We start from the raw sequence: 23276 nt of genomic DNA on the forward strand, positions 1-23276 counted from the left end.
GCCATATTTGCTCATGTTTGCCACGTTTCTGACTCATTATTGGCTTGGTGTCCACCAGAACACCCAGGGTCTTTTCTGTAAAGCTGAAAATATATGTCACTGCAGTCAGACAATAAAGCTGCTGTTCCTTAGCAAAGAAAAAAGTGTGTGTTTAGCATATCATGTGATCAGATTGGGAATATGAGTTTGAAAGTGGTCATCTCAACCCTAGTATTTCATCATTGTTATTCATGGCTACTAACCTCAGTATTTATTTGGAGCCATTCCCAGCTTAGACCCCAAGAACACAGGGCAACCAGTTCCCTGAAAACAGATCTTCATTTGACTGTACAAATATTTAATGTTCATTAATTTTCAAAGAGGTTCTTTTCTTTGTAATAGAGTAGTCACACTGGGGACTCCCACTTCTCTTTCACATGATGAAACACTGTTCTGTATAATAGGAATAAAATATATCATCTAGAATTGCCTCTCTTCCACTGCTTTCACCTCAGCAAAAACACATTTTGTGAGAAAAGGTCATTAGAAGCTGTATTTGCAACATATTTCCTGTACTGTGCCTAACAATTTATAATGGGATAAGAGAATTCTTCCAGCCAAATAAACCTTTTCACAGACACGTTAGAGGAAGGACTCTCTGTCATTATAACTCTCCATTAAGGGCTTGATTCTCTTTCTGTTCTTGAGAAAGTACTAGTTGGTTAAATCCTCAAAGAGGAGGTACCTTCTTATAAACATCCAGATACAAATCTCAGAGGTGCCATTTGAATACCCATTTTTGAATGCTTTTAGTCCAAGTAACTGACTGGAAAAAGGGACCTGTGCTTTTGAGTACAGGACTACCTTCAGAGAAGAATTTCCCCAGGGCTAAGGGGAATTAAAATTATTGTACAAAAATATCCAAAATGCAAAAGCAGAAATACCATTACATGTGTGCATATTGCTTTCCCGTGGCAGGAAGCTTTTCAAAACTTTGAGGATTTTCCTTTTTTGTACTGAAACAAAAGAGAGTGATTTCAATTCTTTTTTTCTTCCAAACAGTCAGCATTTCAGAGAGGCTTAGCAATGTTTGAACAGGTTTTTTAGATTAGGACTCTGCAGTTAACTCATTCAGTAGATTTTCATGTCCTGCCAGGTAGCCCTTAACAGATGACCATTAAATTAACACAGTTTGGAAGTATTTTATATATACTTAAGTGTATTTTACTTGATATTTAAGTAATTTTAGTGTGCTGGCATACCTGTGCACCTAATTTCTATAAAACACACAATCATTGTGCGTGAATGCAAGTTATTTTATATCAACTGACATTCCCAGGTGTCCACATTTCTATTGAAGGTGCTCATAATACAGAGCTTGCTTATTTTTCTTACTATATTTTGGAAGAAGGGGAACAATCGGTTCAGTGATTTTTCCAGAGTCTCAGTGGCTTTTTTTTTTTTTCCCCCCCGCAGAAAAGTCTAATTAAATAAACACCAGGAAGTTTTATAGGCCTGTAACTCAAATGTGGCTTTGTATTTTACTGAAGTTTTTTTAACCTCTTGTCCCTGAATTTGGGGTTCTTGGACAGCTGTGGCACAGGCAAGTCACTTAGAGTCCTTGGGGTTAAGGGTTGAAGTATTAGTCCTTCCATCTGCAGACTTTAAACCAGCAGCAAAAGCACATTCTCTGCAAAATTGTCCATGCACAGATGTCTAGAAATTTCTCAGGTAACTCAGGCCTATTTTTTAGGAACTCAGACAGCTGATGTGGGGAATATGCCTTACTTTCTGACTTTATTTGATCTGCGAGATGACTGTTTTAAACTCCATGTTTTAAATTCAGTTACACCAACACTCATCTGTATTCACAGCTTTGACTTCTTAGGACTGAATCTGCACTGGCAATATAATAGTTGTGTCACAATAAACTTCCAACACAGCTGGTTAAGTACTCTGATGATTACACATGAGGCTGGGGTACGACGTAGGTTCTATGCAGCATTTATTAATCCAGGCAGTCAAGGATGTCCAAAAAGGGACAGAAGAGTCCATCTCTCCACATCAGTCTGTAGCTATAGCTGCTTATTTGTCACCAATGTGGTCTTCCCTCTTAATTGGCACAAGAGTGAGCACGGACACCTTTAGGAAAGGTGAGGGGCCAATGAAGTGTGTAAACTACTTAAGTGGAATTATTTGTCTTAATACCCGAACCTGGTGATTTTGTCTTGGCAGGTACAAATGTAGCATAGCTAGCCATATCTAGCACATTAAGAAAAGCTTCTCTCCTCTTTCTCTCTCTCTCTCTCCTCCTCTCCCTCTCCTTTTCTCTCCCTCTCCCTCTTTCTCCCTCTCCCTCTGCCTATTCATCTCCTCCTTTTCTCCTCATCCCCTTTCAGTCTTTTCTCCCTTATGCCCTTATGTCTTATTCTGGAATTATTGTGTCCTCTCAAGGGCTGGAGCTGCACTCCATTAAAACAAACAAACAGAAAAATAGCACCCAGCATCACTGTTCACTGAGCGTGTAATAGAATTAACTGAAAAGTAATTTGAAAGTGTGAAAAATGTGCATCCTGGAAAGGCAGCTTGTGTTTGTTTAATACAGGGTCAGGCATGTGTCAGAAAGTACATAACAACCTGGTCAATGGAAGTGCTCTGTGAAAATCAATTGCAACATTGCTTTGACCAAGAGCTTCAGTTATTCAGGAAAGGAGTGATCAATAAATATGGAGTAAAGATGCTGCTGGTTTTCAAAGGTTGCCCATGCTGGCAATATAGACAGGAAAAGAGTCTGAGTCTAAAGACAACATTCCAGCTTCCCTAAGTGTTCAGGGCATTTAAGAGCAAATCACTGTTGCACTCCTGGATCATGAGTATGCTGGGAAATTACTCCCTTCTGTGCAGGCTGTTTGTGCAAAGGCATGTTTTTCCTGTTTCATGGAATTCATCATCCCGGAGCATTGGTCTCCCCATGAGAGCAGAGCTGAGCATTTCATCCTGTTAAACCAGCAGATTTGTGGAGATTAATTTTCACTTTGCCATTTTAGATATATCAGAAACCAACAAAGTAGTGACACCTAATGTATGCATGTTGGTGGAGCTGGAAAGATACAATAAATTTTCTGAGGTATTTGCCTAGGAAAGTGCTAAAACACATTTCCTATTTATTCGCACATTTCTGATTTATTCTAGGCAAATCCTATCAGGAGCCTTAGGAGTCACTAATATGTTTTGATACAGTTTTCCTGCTTAATTAAAAATTTTCCTGTTGTGGAGGGAGGGAGAAAGGAGAGGGATTGGGCAACTTTACCTTTGACTGTGAAAAATGCAACCAAATATAAAGTTTTAATGTGAATTTTCTGTAACAGAGCTTATGTCATTGAGCAGATAAAACCGAACAGGGCAAAATTCCTGTTAAAACAATGAATGAGATCTGAGCCTGTGTAACCAAAAGTAGAATTAAACCCACTGGAAAATACATCTGATAAAGACTAAACAGTAGCTGCAGGGTTTGACCTAATTTTTAGATCAGATAATAAGGGGGTGGCTAAGACAAATTGCTTTGAGCCCCTGTGCATAGAGCAACCTCACTTTCCATTTGCACCAGTTTGGTGTTGCTGTAGCTTCACTGACTTCATGATGTTAACCCATGCCCTCCTTGAGAAAATATAGTAAAAATTCAAGCCCTAAATCTGCTCCCAGGTTTTGGATTTGTTGAACATCTATGAAAAAATAGAAGCTTTTTCTGTAATTTCTATTACCTGATCTTTCTTTGGTGTAGTGGATGTGAGTAGTTTTTTCTTTTCCTTTATTCATTATCTTAAAATCAGAATTTGAAAAACAAAAAGAAAAAAAAATTTAAAAGCCCCTGATATATTAAGGAACTGTGCTTGTTAATCTTTTTTATAATTTTGTACTAGTTTCCGATGTACTTATCTGAAAGCCTTTATTCCCCCAGACATTTTTTCAAAGGCATGCAGTTAATATATGCATGTCAGATACTGTATACTGATAAGATAAATGCAGTACAGAAAAATAGATTGGTTCATCTGATGGTTTATTGCTGCTTACAAGGGGTATGCAGTTATGCAAAGAAGCAGATATGAAAAACAATCACATATTCTTTACTGATACTTGTTTATCTCACCTTTTAGTGCTGGGGCCCACACTCTGTGTCACATGTCTGCAGTGCCTTTCTTTCTTCCTTCACATACCTGATCCAAGCAGAGCTGTGAGGACACGTGCAGCCACAAAAGCATTAGAGCCCTTTGCAATAGGTACAAGGTTTGGTGGATGTTGAGATAAGCAGAGGGAGCTAGGAAGGCCAACAGTTAAAAATTTTTGATAGGAAGGTATGTTCAGGTAATCCAGTATTAAAATCCAGTATTAAAAAATATCATAAAAATGTGGTTCGTGTACTTTGGTAAGTGTGTATGAGAGTTAGCAAAGATAGGACCTTAATTCCTTCCTTCCTTCCTTCCTTGTGTACCATTTAAGTTGCTACTAATCAATATCTGCTGCTTGTAGTGAATAAAGGGATGACTGAGGCACGTGGTCTTGAGATTACTGACGAACAACAGATTACAGAAAGGGCAGCAAAGAGGTTAACTGTGCATTTAGCATATTCAATCCTACCTACCACTCTGCTTGTGCTCCTGATCAGCATGTTTCTGTACCACTTCCCAAGTTAACAGGCATGACCACTCCCAAATTTAAGAATGCTTTTACAACAGTAATAAATACAAATTACATTTCATTGAAGAGCCAAGACTCTTATCTAGGGTGGACTTGATGTTAGCATTGCTTAAAAAACAAAAGAAAACACCTTTACTGAATTTAATGTAATCCCTCTGTAGGAGCCTTGAGAATATCCTACCTACACTGTCCTGCCTAAGAAATTATCATCTTTCAGTAGAGTCTGCTTAGGACCTTAGTGCTGATGGATCCAGCCAGGAAGTTAACAAAATTTTGCTTGTATTTTAGTAGTGAGCAGACAGCTGTGTGAGTTAGGTTATTATACCAGAAGTGCAACAACAAAATACCATTTATATAAATATTTTTCACTTTTAGTGTTTCAGTGTCTTGTAAATTCAGTTCTACATATCAATTGTAATGTACACCTGATGTTTCTAATGTCCATCTTTAGTACCTTTAGCACATCTGTCATGTAAAAAGGCACCTGTCGAGGTTAGATCATTTGAACATTACATTTAGATTTATTTGAAAAGCAAGAACTTAGGAGTCCATCTTCAGTCACCAAATAAAATAATGAATAGAATTAAGTTTATAAGTTGGTTTTCAGGTTAAACTTATAACAAAATATTGAGGTATCAAGTTAGAAGAGGAGGAGAACAGTACGATCAGTGTGCACCCAGGAACCTATCTGCTCAGTGGATTCTTGATAAAATTTGTTTGCTTGTATCTTTTACAGTTGTTTCAATACCAAATGTGTTGAGTGGATCATTCTTCGTTATAAGTACAGCCCTCAAGGAAGCTGTGTCGCAAAAGAGTGTTTAGTCTTATGAGCACCCAGCTGAACTAGCTTAGAGCTAAAGAGAGGAGGGGAAAAGAATGGGTTTTTTGCAGATCTGTAGACAGTGAGTCTCTAGAAAGTCTTCAGGGTACCCCAGCTGGCTAAAGATACCATTGACAGAATGAAGGCTGGCCAGTCTGCACCTCCCATTGGTTCAGGCTGAAAATACAAAGGAAATAAAACTGGAGAGAAGGTCCTGAGCTCCTGAAGAGTGTCTTGCAGATTGAAGCCTGGCAAGCAAAGGGTGTTCCTCACCTCCTTCTGTTGCTCAGGTCAGTGGATAGAGCAGCCTGCATCCCCAAAACAAGGTGTCCACTTCCAAGAAGCTGCCTCAGTTCCCCTCAGCTGCTTGGCCGTGAAAGCTTATGCTGCTTCCTGGCTCTGTGGGGTGTCAGCCTTACTGCCTGGGCCAACAGAGGGCTACAGACAAGCTCAGCCCAAGCCATGAGCTGCCAGGATCTTTGGAAAGGTGGAAGTTCCACCATCCTTGATGTTCCTCTCCAGACTGAGAAGGTGGCTGTGTCAGCCTCATGGTGCTGCAACATTTGTCTTTAGGACTGGCCAGAAGTGAAATAGCCCCTCCAGAGAAGGAAAGAGTAGCACAGAGTTGTGTATTGAGCATTAAGACAGAGTTTTGAGGTGTTAACTTATTTCCTCAGTCCTCAGCTCCAGCTGCTGTGCATGGGCCAGCTGAGAGCACAGCCCTGTCCAGCTGCAATTCCATTCCATGAGCAGCGGTGCTCTGGAGGAGGGCAGGAGGCTTTGATCGACTCCCAGTGTGCAGCTGCTACAGCAGAGCAAGACACCACACTTAAAAAGCCATTGATAGAGGTTGCAGAGGAATCCCCTGGGTTACTGACTGATGATACTCCTGTGACTGTCTCACTGGAAATCTGGTTTGATCTAATTATTAACACAGAGATGGAACCACACAAGAACAAAATGGAAAATAAGAGGTTTTTGAACCTAACCTTTCCATTGTTTACCCACCAGTGCAATTGATCTCCGCGCCAAGGTCATAGACTCAACTGTGAACAGAAATGCAAGGCCAAAGTGTGCCTGACAGGGCATGGTTTCTTACATTTGTGTTTGCCATTCAGTCTTTAATGGCTTTTTTGGAAGCAAAAAAGGTGTCTCTTAACTCCATCCATGTTGTGGGAATTGATGGAAGAGGAAGAGACCAGTTTTACAGTACTAGTCATGTTTCTCAAACTAAGAATCAGTCATCCAAGTTTGGGAACGCACTGAGATGTGTTTTCATAAGCATGTGCATTCTCTTTGTAGAACATCAGTGGCATTTTACCACTCTTTTCCCACAACTATTTTTTTGTTTGGGTGTTCTTACTAGTTTAGGTAAAATTAAAACAGACATGAACCTTGACCCTTGAGAACACTCTCAAGGGAAGGAGGTAGACTTGAAATCTTGCCTACATATCGCATATCTAAAACCAGCTAAAATTATATTCACTATTCACTTTTTCTCTAGTGTTTTAATTGTATTTTTTGCTTATGACACATTTGGTTTTATATGGATGTCTGTATATACTTACCTACATAAAGCAAGCTATCTTCTGTAAGGAAATATATTTTGTGGAGGTCTTTTCACATTCCTAAACTGTTGTTTCTCTGAAAGCTCACACTGCACGTATTTCTCTCAATGCCCATAGTTAATATGACAGTTGTATAGAAAAAAAATGTGGGTTTTTTCTTTTTGTGCTCTTCAAGCTTGCTCATACTTTATAGGTTGTTTGTTATAGGAGGAAAGTTGACATTGGAGTTACAAGAAGGCGCAGAGAGTCTTAAAGGTCTTCCAAGGGCAGAAATCCATCTTTCCCTGACAGTAATGCTGCATTGTTCTGTTCGTCTGGTTTGCATCTAATGCCTGGCTGACAACTGTCTGTTTTTCATGCTCATTCATTAGTCACCCTTGCATTAGCACCATGTTGAAGTGCCTGGTCTGCCTCTTATCACATTTCTCAGAAATGATAAAAGATATCCTTATAGTTTTACCCACCCACACATCAGAGTAAAACCCAGAACAACAAAGAGATAAAATATATTTGATTAAAAAAAAAAATAATAGGGTCATTCTTCGCTCTTTGTTAGAAGCTGACAGGTAGAAAAGGAAGTGGGGAAATGACATGACTTAGTGTATAATCTATTACCTTTGGCAGGCAAAAATGCCACTTCTGAGTGTTTTGTAAGATAAAAATGCACTAAACATATAATGAAGTAATTTAGCAGTGCACCAAAAATTAGATCTAATGCCCCTTTGCCCAAAAAGCATAGCAATTCAGAAGTAAAGTTAACAATCTGGTGTACACTGAGAGTCTGATTTCCCATTACTTTATTTCAGTTTTATGCTTATGAAAATTCTCTTATTTCAATGCAGCTCTTATGCAGCCATATGTCCTTACCAGAGAGGGTTGTGCAGGAGTATTTCAGGAGTCTTGGAGGGAAGTCTCACCATAAGTATGCTGTAAACGTGCTGCAATATATGCCACAAGAGCCCCCCCTGAATTTAGTAGGACTGTGCTTTAATAAGGAAAATGGCCCGGCTCAAGGTGGCAGACCAGAATTTTAATTGGTGTCTTTGGTTTCTTTTATGAAGGCAGCCTTGAAGGGAAGGTAGAGGTGGGGTAAAGCTCCTGGTGGGGTTGCAGGCTGTTACCTGAGCCTGGCAGTGATCCCTACCTGCAGCTGGGTGAGATCTGTCAGAGAGCTGCTGAAAGACAAGGTGCACCCTTCAGCACCACTGTCCCCCCCGGCTCGCTCCACTATGGAGAATATTACCTGCGTAAGGGAAGGAAGAGTATTGCTAACACAGACAGTATAGGATTATTCTACATTGCCAAACTAATAATGGAAAGTGCAGCTGCCTTTCTCTCGTGCCCCCCCTACGGAAGGTGAGGGTAGAGAAGGTACTCTCTCAGCGTCTCAGTAACAGGGCTGCTGCCAACCCCAGGCTTTAATAATGCACATTGCCTCTTCACAGACAGAGAGGTCCTGATCCAGAATGGATCAAATGTTTTATTGATTTGCTTTTCCAGGCATATTTTCTGAAGATTGTTAAAGCTTCTTCTTTTTCTCTTTTTTTAACTGGGATGTATTTTATTAGTCTCTTACCATTCTCTGGGAAAATGAATCCCTTCTGTCCTTGCTCACAAGCAATTGTAGTTTATATGACACTTTGAGAGATTGAAAAGTGTTATTGAAAATACTCTGCTTGGGAAAGATCCAAAGTCCCTCAGTACATTAGCAAGCTCACCCACTCCCAGCTGACTGTGTGAGGTTTCCATGATGACTATAATTGTTAAATGGCAAAGGAAGTTGAGGATTGAAGAACTAGAAGGATGTCCTTGTTGTCCACAGAAATCATAGCAAGGGCCATAGAGAAAAAGCAGTCATTTCAAAAACCAGAGCTGTCTAAATGGGGTGTTTCATGATGGTTACAGCAGATGATGAAGATGTTTGTTCAGGCCCTCTGCTTCTCCATCAGTTAAAAACTCATCTTGTGTGTGTCACAACCAGCCAACCTTATGCTTGGTTAGGCCAATTAACCACAAGTGCCCTGCACTGTTGCCATCTGGGGAGCTATTTGTAGGTGACATGGCTGCAGTGGGAGGTGGTAGAATAAAGCTGTGAACACATAGGAGGGAGCCAACAGGATAGAAGAGCTCCCAGTCTTGTAAATACACAATTATGTACCTTTCCCCCTGCCAAATTAGTATAATTTACTCAAGAGTATCTAATGGCTCCTTTGAGAACATTACTGCCTATTATGTCAAAGGCCCTACTTAGTGTATTTTTAGTTTGTGGATCATTGAAATGCTTGAATCCCATGGTGCCTTTAGAGCATCCTCCCACAGCAAGGCCCTGTGGGTGGGGCAGCCGGGAGAGCTAGGGTGCCACAAAGTTCATCTCACCTGCGGCAGTACCACTGCAACTGTTCCTAGGGAAAAGGGGCTGTTCATACACAGCAATTCCAGCTGTTGATGATAAAGAGGTTAAAGGGGGACTTTTTAACTGTTATTAGAGCTTTCTAGATTAATGCTATTTACTTTTGTATGCACTAAAACTTTGGGATGTTTTAAAGGCAAGTGTTTTGTGAGAGGTGATTATTGTGCATGTGAGGCAATATAGAACATCGGAGCCCTGTTAAATGTTTCAGGAAGGTAGGCAGGACAGTAAATCAACATGTCAAGAAAAATATTCAATTATCCAATCTCCCTCTACTGTCTTCAGCCCTCTATATCTGAACACTTGAAAGCTATTATTAATATGCTATTTAATACTGTGCTTATATGCTTCTTTTACTATTACAGTAACTTTCTCATTTTCCCTCAGCCATGATACTAGAGCACAATAATTGTCTTCATTGTGCACGTGTGTGTACCTGCTAAATGCACTAAGGTGTGCCTGATGTAGAGGTAATTCTTTTCTTCTGAAGATACAGTGGAACTAGCAATAATGTGATCTTATGGGTACTGCTAGCAATATAACCCCAGCTGTTTGCTAATTTAAAGCACACTGCGTTATCCTGACATTACATATGCCCAGGATACCTGTCAAGCCCACAGGATGGGTGAGGAGCCTGGGCCAAAGAAAGAATATAACTTCCCAAGAAACCTACCAGCTCTTGAAAGAGCTGCTCATTTCCATGTTTAACGTGCAGAATTTCAGCAAGCCAAAGCTCAGCATTTTGTCCTTGGAATGACTCCTGCCCATGGGCACCTGGAGGGTTTAAGGTTTACTCAAATGGAGCAGTAGAACCCAAATGTCGGCTGGGTAGTCTGTCAGAGAGGGTGATGAAGCTGATGGTGCTGGAGCTGGCAATGTGTTCGGAGCTCTGTGCAGACATCAGAGACTTGCTGTGGCTGTTGTCACATGAACAAGCCTCACTGGCCTGGAGTAGCTCCAGTGTCACAGGGATGCTGACAGGCACAGCCTGGTGAAACTTGACATGTCATCCTAAGAGATGTTCATGGCCAGATTTTTGCTTCTCCTCTTTGCCCTGCTATCTGGTGTTGTAGGGTAAAGCCCCCTTCAGCAACAGCTGAGGTTCGAATGGTGGGGTTTGTGGTGAGGTAGCTGTGACATTGGCATGCACTTCCATTTGACAGAAGGTAACCCCAAACAAGCAGAGAGCTGGAGACCACAATTTCTTACATTGCTGCAGTGCAATGTATCAAAGCTTATCTTTTGGTGCCTTAAACTGTGGCCATAAATCTTGTCCCATCAGAGGGACTCTCAGTATCCCTGCCTTGTGTTCCAGAGGGAGCAGGAATGCCCCTGGTGGGAAAGCAATGAGGTGTGGGGCTGCTTCTCTCATGCCTGTGGTGCAGAGGAACAACTGAGATGCCTCACTTTCACTGGGGAAATGCGTGGATGTCAGAAGTTTACTGCGATATCAAGTTAAAATGAGCATCTCCAGCTATGACAGAGCTTTTTCATGGTACCATTAGACTGATACTTAATTCCAAGTAATTGACAACCACATTTTCCCAATTTAGGCTAAGAGATAGAGGTCTCATGATATTCAAAGTTTCAGAGTTTCAGGGTATCAGAGGAGCTGATTTTGGTGGCAGCCACCCCATCTCCTTTTCCACCTTTGCATTTGCCAGCCCCAGACTTTGCCTTTTGGTAGCACTGATGCAGTTTCTTGTGGGGTCAGCTCTAAAACAGATCTTGGGGGTAATCTAAATGAAAAATAACCCTTTACATGCTTTATTTGTAGACTGGTTCGATTTTCCAGCCCAGTCACAGGTTATGGCTCCAAAATATGAAATATCTGGCTTTTAAATTGTTCCCATATGACTATGTCTTGTCCAATATGACACAAGTGTTTGTGCAACCTCACTGTGAGCTGATGTACAGAAATGGTTTGACTTCAGAACAAGAAATAAAACAAAAATAACTGGGTTGTAAAGTTTTTGAAGTCAGGCCAGCTCTTTGATGTGACTTTGAGCATGGCTTCACATCCATTTGTGGAAGGAACCGGCAGCAGGGAGAAATATCCCTAGTAGCTGCTGGGGATGAATGTGCAGTTCTCCAAAGCCACGTCCTCCCTGGCACAGTGGAGAGGGTGCCAGTCCATGGCAGAAACACAGAGATAGTGGTAAGGAGAGAACTTCTCAAGTCCATTTTACCATCAGTGCAAAGACATTACAGAAGTGTACAAAAAAGCCAGACTTCCCAGCTGTCCAGTACAATGAACTGGTCCTATCTTTGGAGGTGCATTCGGTGCCCTGTCAGTCTGCCACATTTCTGTGCTGCTGTGGAGGGATCCAAGCATGGTTCAGCTCCTCAAAGTGACTTTTTATTATGATCATTATTATTATTAATAATAATAACAACTTAGTGCTACAGGGATAATGATAAGGTGTAGACAAATTAGCTAAAGCTGTGAAGTTAATGCTTATGAGCTAAAAGTACATTAAATCACAGCATGAGCACTTTTATCTGTGCATTTAAGGCAACTCAGTTTATATGCTGTAGTGTTACAAATTTATTTAATTTTCCATAACTTTCTTTAGTACTTCACTGGTATAGTTCACCAAATGTAAATTATCTGAAGAAGGGACTTGTTTCACTTTTTGTTCTGTGTCTGGACATGATCTTCCACAGGAAGCCTTGGTTCCTCACTTGGGTTCACATGCTGTACCACAATATAAGTAATAAATCCACTATGAAATCTTTGCTTAATGTTGGAATGAAGTGAAAACATGACCCAGACTTTTTAAAGTGTTTTATTTTACAGGGAGCAGAACTGCTGTTTTCTCTGTCTCTTGCATTTATCCGGTTTGGCAAGCAAATGTAATTTGAATGACCAGCTGATAATAATGCTAAAGATTTCTTTTTCTTCTCCCTCCCCAGATCTCCGGAAAACTTTTGAGCAGGAGCCCTTGGGGAAAGAAGTGTCCCTGGAGCAAGAGGTCCTGCTCCAATGCCGTCCCCCTGAAGGCATCCCAGTAGCAGAGGTGAGTGACAGCAGCAGTGTCTGGCACTGGACATCCTGAGTAAGGCCTGATGGGTGGCTAATGGTGCAGTGACTTACAGCAGGGCATGATGAATGGGTGGTAATGGAGAGCTGACTGACTGCTGCTCATGGACAAGATTGATTGGGACCTGATTAACAGCTTTGGGTTGTGGTGCCTTGCTGGGCAGAGCTGCAGGCGATTTGGTTTCAGTTTTTTCTTCCCTTTGAAAAATCACAACTGTATCTGGCATCCAAAGGACACATAGCTGGGGGAATATATTAATACCAGCCTAATATCTTTCCTTTTGCTTTTGAAGAAAAAAAAACATTTCGGTTCTTCTGAGGGGCACCTTTCAAACATGGTATAAAGGTATTTTAATTTTTAGTTTGCCAGATTATTTCACTCGTGTGTGCGTGCACCATTCTGCCAACTTGGCATGAGAGGACGTACCATGGTTCAGTGTGGGCTCCCAGGTAAAGCAGCACAACATTTGGGAAAATAGAGAATGTGTCTGCCTAAGAAGCCGTCTTCAGGGACTTAGCTGTTTCTTTTACTGACTTTTAAGCAAACTCAGAGTAGGTAGCCTGCCCTCCACCTGCAGGAGCCAGCTTGCCCTTCAGCAGAATCTGTGCCTGACAACAGCAGTGAGCAGCAGCTTCCGTAAGTGCAGCAGTGGCTCCAGCTTCAGACTCACAGCTTATGGAGGGGGGGTTGGGGGGTCTCTGAGTCACAGAGGGGCCTCTGAAATCCTAAATCCACTGTGGCTGTTAAGAGAAAAATTGATTGCTAATGACAGTAATTCCCCTCCCTATCTGAATTCTCTTTGGGTTTCCTCTACCACGCACAGAAGAAACTGTTGCAAATTTGCATTAGGATAAGTCAGACTGTCATGGCTAAGTAGCAAAGTGGTTGTCACTCAGTGCTGATGGCTGATTTCTCAGGAGATGAAGCTTAAAGTGTTACCTCCCCATCTAACCCAAGTTTAGATTTAATCAGAATTGTAGAAACGTGTCCACAAACATGAGAAAGATAATTAGCATAGAAGAGTTTTCCCATTTTCTTGTTCCATAGGCTGTTTTCTTTCCCCATTAAGATCTCCAAAACTGTAAAGAGTGTTTAGGTCTGCTGAGCCAGCTTGCTGACAACTGTAATATTAATCAGTTGGGTTTCATCAAGAACTTAGTAGCATGCTTTTATTTTCCTTTCTGATGCTTCTTTTGCATCAAATCAACTTCTCGTTGTACCATGACAGGAGTTTTTGCACTGGGATATGTTGTTTGGGCAGTGCAGGGTACTACTGGGGAACTTCATTACCTGTGCTAGAAGCAGAGATGAACGCTGACGGGTAGTTCATTTTTATGCAGTGTTACGAGCACCTCTGGAATTTCAGCAGCCAGTCCGGTTGTTCCCTCGGAAGGATCTGTTATACCCAGTCGCGTGGCTGAGACCCAAACAGCATAATTTAACATGATTTGTGGAAAGTGATCTCTGAAAAAATCCTCTGTGAACTGCTGCCATAACAGTTGTGCTTTTTCCTGCCTTCCATTATCCTGCTCACTCTGTCAGTAGCTCTTCATGACGGTGCACTGACTGGCTCGGAATCTTATTTGTACAGTGGTCAGGGCAGACACCAATTAACACTTGGCAGGCTCAGAAATCTTATACTCCCTATCTGACATTCAAAAGAACCATTCTCAATGTGGGTTTTTTCCCTCTTCTGACTTTTGAAGTCAGAAGGAGATCAAACAGCCAGATTGGACAGCCGCCTAATACAGCCTCTTTGTAGATTCTTTCGAACATTATTAAAAGAACAAAGACCTGAACACTAATGAATATGAATACCTTAATGTGACACTTTATTACAGTCACTTGCTAAAGCTAGTAAGATAAATTAAACAAAAAAAAAAAAGGAAAGATGAAAGATAACTTGGTGGGTTGAAGGATTACATGATTATTTTAGAGATGAATGAGTTCTTTGTTTAAGGCTTAATTTATTTGTTTGGAGAAGTTTCTGATATGGTGGTACAGGTAACTGTAAGAAGGGCTTGGGACAGGGCGGGCAGCAGACTGAGACTGTTTTCCATCTTGTTGAAAGACTGCTTTGACTCCGAGTAGGGTAATGCATATGCTGCAGATGTGAGCGGCATTTCCAAATGCTCTGGTGAGCACGTGCCTCAGACTCTTCACACTCTGGAAACTGTGTTTTGTTTAGGTTTTTTTTTCACTTACTGGCTTCTGAAGTAGTCACTGGCTTTAACACCAAAACAGATGAAGAAAAGCTTACACTGTGAAACCGTACAAAATGCACCTTCAGTGTATTGTGGTGCAGTGCTGGAGTCCAGAGTCCCAACATCTTTTGCTTGCTTTTTCTCTTTGATTCTATTTTCCCCCTTCATTCTCTGTTGGGTGTTTGGTTTGTTTTTTCCTGGTGTTTCAAAGTGGTGAGAACAAGCATGCTCAGGGATAAATTCAGTCTTCTTTTCAGTATCTGGGGAATTCAGTCTTATCATTCCCAGCATATTTAATTGCAATTAACTGTGTCAAGCTCTTATGGATCAATCCTAGAGCAGATCTTAGGACTACTGAAAAGCTGAAACACACAGCAGCATACTGCTTCTCCAGAGGGCAAGAAGGACAAAGACAGAGCGGGGCAGGCAAAGCTTTTAAAGCAACGCTTACCAGTCCCTCAGATCCACTAGTACATGACAAGCATTAAAGCAGGCTCAGATCACAGATGTGAGGAGAAGAAAAAGCTAAAATCCAAATACAAACAGGTGCGTTAAAATACACCAGCCTCATGGCCGGAGGTCAAATCAAAGTACATGTCCTTGTTCACTTGGGACAAAGTAAGGAAAGGAGAGTTTCTGTGGTCTCTGGGAAAACCAGATCAGCTTCTCTGCTGTCATATACCGCTTCCCACCAGCCCCAACCAGCGTGGGTGTCAGCTGCACCATGGCATCCCTTCCCACTCCCAGGTTTATAGCCAATATCAAGCTGAACAAACCTACAGGTTCTGAACCACCCAGGTAAATGTTTGGGCTGTTCCAATGCATGGCCCAGGCAACCAGCAGAAGGACCAGCACAGGTGCTGTTACACTGGGGTTTCCACACGTAGCTGAGGGGGAAAGGGGCAAACTCACATATTCCTGCTGTGACAAAAAGAGGAAAAAAAAGAGTGGACATAGAAACAAACAGCACCCTGCCTGAGCTCTGTGCTTCTCTGCCTTCTGCTTTTCCCCAATGGGGAGAAGTAGGATAAGGTGGTTGGATCAGCAGTCTGACCCACCAGCCTCACGCTCACTGGGAATCAGACAGTTGCAGCTCCCCAACATGAACAGAAACATCCATTTCAATTCCACTCTGCTCTGTGTGTGTGATTTTTTAAACCTAATCTGAGAAGGCAGGAAGGATCCCATTCTGTGACGCTCCAACAGTAATGGCTGAGTTGTTAGCAATTAACCCCTTAGCTCATTTAACTTGTTCTTTGAAAGACGCCAGCATCGTGTTGCACATGATAAAATATAGTTAGAGACACTGAGTCACATCAAATGAGCTCATTTGGGTAGGTTATAGATCAAAACACAAATGAGATGTGAGATTGGTTAATATGCCGTAAGCTGCCAGATGAACTTTTGCATTGAAATGTATGATTTGTGGTGCCTTTAACAGGGGAGTAATTGCTTCTTTAATTTTAATTGAGGTGTTACACAGAGTAATTTAATTACAGAACAGGGTGTAGTGTATGGTTTGGTGACCCGGTTGGGTTTAAAACTGGATGTGATATTTATCCACATTCATGGCTTGATTAGGAGCTAGAGCAAGGGGAAAAGGATCGCCGAGTCAAGAGGAAAAGAGAGTGTTTTGCCGAGTCAAGATGAGTGTGACACAAACTTTATTCAGCTGCTCTTGCACAGGCAAAGGCTGGTGAAAGCTAGGGACTTCTCCAAATAGGCAGCTCCTTCTAATTGATTATTAATATGACTGCTGCTTGCATTGTTTCCTGAGAGCCTCTTATGTTTTCCAGCAGTTATCTCTTAATTGGGAGTTCATGTATGTGCATTTCCATGCAGGTGTGTGTCACTGAGGCAGTGTTTTATATTCACAGCAGGAAAGTGAGCTCTACGAGAGACAAGTAGAGGAGTTTGTGGCTGGAAATGCTAATTGCTGAAAAATGACACTGTCCTTTGCGGTGCCTTGTGACATACAGCAGAGCTGCCTTTGGGTGTCAGTGGGAGGAAGAGTGGGGAGGGGGAGGCAGAAGGAGCACAGCCCAAAATGAATGAGGGCTGCTCATCTTTGGCTATGGAGAACCATTGGGTAAGGTCTGGCCATGCAGGCCTGTCTTCTCCAAAAGTACAGGATAAAGCACCCTGCAATTGTCAGCTCCTGGTCCCCTACGTTTCTGCCCCTTTTTACGCACTTTTTACCCCCCAGCCTGCTGATGGGTGGTTGAGTCACTCTTGTGAAGCATGAGACATAGGTTACCCTGTCTTGCTTGAAGGACGGGTTTGCATTTGGGTTTGTGCTTTCCTGGGAAGTACACTGACTACTAGATTATTAGTGGCCTTAATTTTACATTTCCACAGAGCAGAAAGCCATGGCAAAGTGCACAGGTCTTCTTGCAGGACTACTTTTTTGAGACCTGAATTTTCTATGGGATCTGCCCCCATGCTTTTCCTTTCCAGTGCAGTTCCATTGTTGCCAATGTAGGTGAGGGCAGACCATGCTCCAAAGTGAATCCAGTTGCTGTATGATTCAGTTCAGGCAAAGGTGATCTGTGGGACTGGAGAACAGTCAGACTTCTAGCTCCTTCATGAAATATTACAGTGGGAGATTTTCTACAAGAGCACTGACGTGAACCCTGCTAGCTTATCCTCTTCTCTACAGCTTGCTTTCTGTGGCAAAGACAGCTCTGGGACTAGGTAGCACAACCTACCTGTCCTATTCAGGCTGCACTCAGAGCAGCATTTTATATTTTTAGTTTTGGAAGATAACACAGTGTGGGACAGAGCTTTTGGCTGCAATTTTTTTGATGAGGTAGATGAGCATACCTCCCAATTCTCCTCTTAGAGAAGACAGCTCCTCATCCACTATTCTGTACTCCTACAAGATTAGTCCATCAGGTCCTACTTTGACATGATGATTCTTGCTCACTGCAAATGACAGGACTTGTAGTGTCTGAGGTGTGAGAATTACCTCTGTCAGGGCTTTGCAGAGCTCCTAGTGTCTGCCTTGCTCAGTTCCTTAGGCATGAAGAATTATGATGCTCCCACGTTTTCATGGAGGTACTTCCAAAATACAGCCTGCAGAGCACACATCAGCTGTCACTCAAGAGTTGTTTGATCAGGTTTTGCTGGGTTTTACTCGGGAATTTTCATTTCACCAATTTTCAGGTGTTTCTACACCTCATGCTTTTGCATCACTAAAATCTGTAACCATATAGTATTTACAGCCTTTTGAAACTGGTAGGAGGAGCTGTGTGTATGACGACAGGCACTATGCAATTTTGAAGTAGAGTGGGAAGGGGGTTGTCCCTGGGGACTTCAACCACCCCCCAAATCCCATCCCCTTACTGAGTTTCATGATCCCAAAAATCATGTAGCTCTGTGCTGTGAAGACTAAGATCCATCCGCCTATGCATCCAACCAAAGAACCACAGATGTCACTTTGGTAGCTTGTTTAAAGCTGCTCCTCAACAGACCCCTCCCAGATGCTTCAGGGACCGGGGAGTCCACACGGTGCCAAAAGTGCCAGTCAACATGTGCAGCTGAAACTCCTCTTTCAGGTGGGATAAGGCAGCCCAGCAACTTCTGATGGCCACATAGCAGATGCTGTGGTTTTCATTTAGTAATTCCATGGTCTGTGTTTGAATTTGAGACTCTGTGGAATAAAGTTGTCTGTCTGCTGCTACCAGTCCACCTCAGAAGCTTGTTCTGAGGCTTAACTTCCCAGTTGTGCATAAAGCAAAGCTGTATTGGGGCTGGAGACAACCAGCATCTGTACATACACCCTGCAAGCAGAAAGCTGGATATATGTGTAATTAAGGAAGTGTTTCCACAGCAGGAACAACAATTCTCCTTATTGGCAGCAGAAGCACAATAAGAGCAACTGAACAAAATGCTGTGGTGGTTTGCATTTGCTGTCTCATTCTCAGTGTGTTTTGCAGTCTCTCATAGCTGTAATTTCCGTCTCTTTGGAGATCACTTCTTTTTCCTTTTATTTTCAATCTTAAATGTGTATGAAATATCTTTCCAGTAAACAGTACACAGAGGACAGCATCCTCTTCAGCAGACAGTTGCTGGGATGAAACCAGATACAAAATCAAGTAACATTCTTCACAGAGGCACTCAAGTCTCAAGGTGCCTGAAACTGCTGCTGGCTCATATGAAAACTGCTAGAGTTTTCTCAGTCTTGCTTAGACATCTTTTACTGTGTCCAAATCAGTAGTTAGCTAGTTAGTTTCACAAATGCTTTATTCCTACTGGAATATGTGTGTGTGTGTGTGAGTGAACCCTTACTATCAGTATGGCTTGGCACGTGTGTGTTACAATTCAGGTGAAGCTGGGGATCTGGGATTTCCCTGTGGCTGTTGGAGGTGGTGCCAGCTCAGCAGGGACTGCTGCAAGGCGAGCAGTGCCACTGGGGCCAGTTGGCACAGCTGCAGCGAACACCAACCACAATCCAGCCTGGATGGGGAACCAGATGCAAAGCAATCCTGCTGTGTCAACCAGGCATGGGGAAGGCACGGGTGCAATGTTCTCACCTTCCAAAATTACAAATTGCCTTTCATCAAGGCAAGTCTCTTGCTGCTCCCAGATGTTTGCATCTGGTTTCTTGTGGAAAATTGCACTGGCAGGCTTTGCCCATGTCTGGAGGGTGGAAGACTTGCTGTTTTCAGCAGGTGCTCTTCCCTCTGAAGATGACTCTAGGGCAAGTTGGTGCAGAGGAGGCAATGGGTGACTGGGATCCAGAACTGAGACCCTGCTGAATTTGTTCTTAAGACTGTCAGATGTGTAGGGAACAACTTGTACAATCAAGAGGGCAGCATCTAGAGGAGATCATATTCCTGTTCCATCCTCAGGTTTCTTTCAGAGTAGATGTGTTTCTGCTCCACCAGTTTCTAAAACAGTCACGCATATGCAAGTGTGCCAAGAGATTTAAGTGCCTAGGAATGCTAGTAACTTGGTATGGCTAAATTTGTATCAGCAATTAGCTTCTGTAATAGGTTTTCCTGCGTGTGTAATCGCTTGTGTGATTTATGTTCCCTGTGTTCATTTAGTCTGCACAGAAGCCTGGCCTAGCTTTGCAAGTCTTAGTGTCTGTGTGTGCTGCTGGAAACACCCTATGGCAGCACAGGTCTGGCTGCAGCTCCCAGGTAGAGCTGAGGTGGTTATTGCAGTTTTCTGTTCTTGCCGATGGTCTTGCTTTTCATGTTGGGTGGCATGTGGCAGGTTCCTTCTGTTAATTAGAACAAATGTGCCAATTATGTTAATGTATCTCCCGATACCAATCAGTGAATGATTAGAGAAAGCACATCTGTCTCTCACCAGGGAGCAGGGTGACAGAAAAGACGCTACAAGGTATGTTGTTCTAAATTACAGCCACCTTGGATCGTGCCTTCCCCTGCTGGCCGCAGGGATGGCTCAGTCTCCTGCAGCCTCGCTTGCCAGCCCATTAGCAGCCCTGGATGTGCAGATCCAGTGCAGCTGGCAGGAGCTGTGTGCCTCATGGCTCTGCAAGTTGCATCCAGAGCACTAAGGAGCTCTGACCAAAAGGTAGCTGGCTCCAGGTGTGCTCCAGTCTGTAGATTCTGTTGGTCAGGATTTCATTCACCACTCTCCCACCTCAGCTGAGTGGCCTTCTCTTGCTAGTCAGTTTGCAAACATGTAAGAAAAATACCTTATTGAGTAGAAAACCGACAAGAAGAAAAGGGATTTAGTCTGCTTTGTTCCAGGGGTTTAGTATATGAGAAAAAAACATATGTATGTTGTTGTAATTTCCTATAGCTGTCATCCCCCAGAGGGCACAATTACACCGCCCTTCATGGCATAATTGTTGCCAATTAAATGATTGCTTTTATGATAAGGGAAAACTGATCCCATGCTTTTTCTACATATATGCATGACCATCAGTACATTTATCAATAACAGTTGGAGGGATGTGCCTGATTTAATTGAATACTGAGAGCTAGGTACACGTTCAAGAATTGTTCTGATCATAGCCAGTAAATATACACCCTTAATATTTAGGCAAAAGCAAACATTTACTCTAGAACATCTCCAGAGAGATGAAAAATGGAGGCATAGGGGTGTGATTTGTTATTACCTTGAAGTCAGGCCTTTGTGCACTTAGAAGTGCCTGTGGATACCCTGCTGCCCCTCTGTCCATTGGCTTGCAGGTGTACGGGTCTCTGGCACAGAAGCGTCCAGTGCTTTAGCTGCCAGTATTATTCAGGCTGCAGAATTAAATTCGGGATAAGTGTCTGCGTTGATTGGATTAACAGCCTATTTCAGCAAGGGGGCTGCACCTTGGGGAATGACATGGCGTCAAAAGAGATCGTTGCTTTTAACTTCTGTGCTAACAGTTTGCATACTTGTCACTCATAAATCACACCGTCTTGTTCTGCTCTTTCTCTTCTGTATTTGTCACCTGATCTCTTCCTACTTACGTGACAGAACAGCCTTACTCCCACCTACTCTGGTTGCCTCAAAAAAAAATATCCTGATGTTTGGAGATGCTGAGCGCTGCAGTCACCTGCACCATAGAAAATGGGGCCAGCAGTAACTGAAAATAAGTACCAACACCAGTCTCACATGTTGTTGTGTGTTTAATTAGTTCCCGTTTCTGTAAGGACTGAGGGAGCGAACACAATCACTAGAGGGATGTTCTCTTTTATGTGTTGTTCTACTGATGGCTAAAATATGTGTGAAAGGAGACTCCCACTGCTTGTCAAATCATCCATCAGTTCCTTCCTTCAGATTTGACATTAGAGTTTGCAACATTAACAGACACTATAAAAACCAGGATGCCAGAAGACTGAATTAGATGTATTAAAGACATATCTTGTAAAAGAGATGGCATTTAGACATGCACACACAGTACCGATGTACTGTCAGAATAAAAGACATCCTGTTGTTCTTCAAACTTTTACTGTTAGCAAATTCTGTGAGACATTAGGTGAAAAGGATCTTTATCCTAAGAGGTTTGGTGTAGAGCCAGAGGCAGTATACTGAATTATACAGGGCTGCTTTATTTTGTTTTGGGGTTAGGTTTTTTTGTTTTTTTGGTTTTTTTTTTTTTTTTGTATTGGCAACTTCTCTTTTCATATTATCTTTGGTGGTTTTGCAGGGATGATAGGGAATTCAATGCTTACAGCTTTAATTTTGTCTACTCATTTGAGACCCAGACTGAATATGTATGTGTTTTTGCAGAGAGAGAAAGTGTTGCAGCGTAGTAGAGAAAAGAACCATGTGCTTGGGCATGGGGCCTTCAGGGTGCCAAAGGCTGCTAGAGTATATTCTTGGATGGGCATACCAGAAAAACTTTAAACTGAGCCTTAGACCATGTAAACTGTAGTCCTGTCCTTACTGTTGTTCTGGTGTCCTCAATGTGCAGAGCACAGAGGAATACAGGCAGATTTGAGAGTGGGATGTACACAGCTCTGGTAGTGGGTGTAGCATCTTTTAGAGCCCTAGCATAAGTCTGTACTCCATCCCATAAATAAATAATGACATTAGAACCAAAGAAAGACTTTTTTTTGTGTGAGGCACCAGTTAAATGGCAGCCTATCACTGGTGGAAATAAACTCCTGGCTTGTTTTTTGGTCTAGAATGCATGCAGACTTGGCCTGCAGGTGAGGAAGGAGCTAAATTTTGCCATTGACTGAATAGGAATCTGTCTGTCTTGATTATACCTGAAACCTATTAGGATTCCAGAAAGACAGAAAAACAAGTTTAGTCATTCTGTCAAGGAAAAACAGATTATTGACTAAGAGCTTGTATCTTCCTTGGTGAAACATGATTGTGATAGTGACAGAAATACAGCCTTCAAAGTTTTATGCCTTTTTCTTCCTCCCCAGCTCCTCGCAGACACACATACCCATTTCCAGAGCCCTTCTTACACCACCGGCTTTAGGCTCCGCAGTATCAACAGCTGTGAGGCTGCCACATCCCACAGTGATCTGCTGTGAAAGAGAGGGGTTTAAATCAAGCCTTCCTTGGAGCAGTGGCTCTACATTCACTAAGGTGTAAATCTTTGTAAGCAGCTTATCCCTGAAGTGCATCCACCCAAACTGGAATAGGGGAGCAGGAGCTGTGTAAGGCAGGGCTAAAGGTGGAGAGTGGGTGGTGGGCACCTATAATCCAAGCTCACATGTGCCAGCACTGCTCTTGCAGCATTGATTGGCTTTTTCTGGGGTTGAACTGAGCCCTCTGTGTTGAAGACCAGGAGAAATCTTTGGTTTTTCTCACCACGGTTTGGGGCAGTCTGTACAGCTGTCTCAGGTGGTAAGCAGGTCCTCTATTGCTTTTGGGGTATGTCAAGGCTTGGGTAGTTCCTCAAATGTCTTTAGAAAAGTGGGGTTTGTGAGAGAAGGACTTGGCAGGTAGCACCTCACAAGTCCAGTGGGTTGACTGTATTTATGTTTTTCTTCCTTTAATTAAATCCTGGGCACAGGCTGAAATGACCCAGTGACATGAAGGCCCAGCTTTGATCTATCCGGGGCCGCAGTCCTGTCCTTCAGTGCACTCAGTTCAAGTGAAAATGAGCTACTAGATTTGCAGCCA

At 42.5% G+C, this 23276-nt stretch overlaps 1 protein-coding gene across 2 annotated transcripts in view; it reads left to right on the top strand.

Moving 5' to 3' along the window:
- The window catches only part of UNC5C (unc-5 netrin receptor C), a 253828-nt gene that overhangs the window by 178305 nt on the left and 52247 nt on the right, over positions 1–23276 (top strand). For both annotated transcript variants that reach the window (XM_042049631.1, XM_042049632.1), the window contains exon 4: positions 12389–12492. In XM_042049631.1, coding sequence (XP_041905565.1) covers positions 12389–12492 — 104 coding nt within the window. The remainder of the gene's footprint in view (positions 1–12388; positions 12493–23276) is intronic.

This window comes from Corvus kubaryi, unplaced genomic scaffold (assembly GCF_017639235.1).
Source record: "Corvus kubaryi isolate FWS band 111438036 unplaced genomic scaffold, C.kubaryi_AGA036_p1.0 71, whole genome shotgun sequence".
NCBI lineage: Eukaryota > Metazoa > Chordata > Aves > Passeriformes > Corvidae > Corvus > Corvus kubaryi.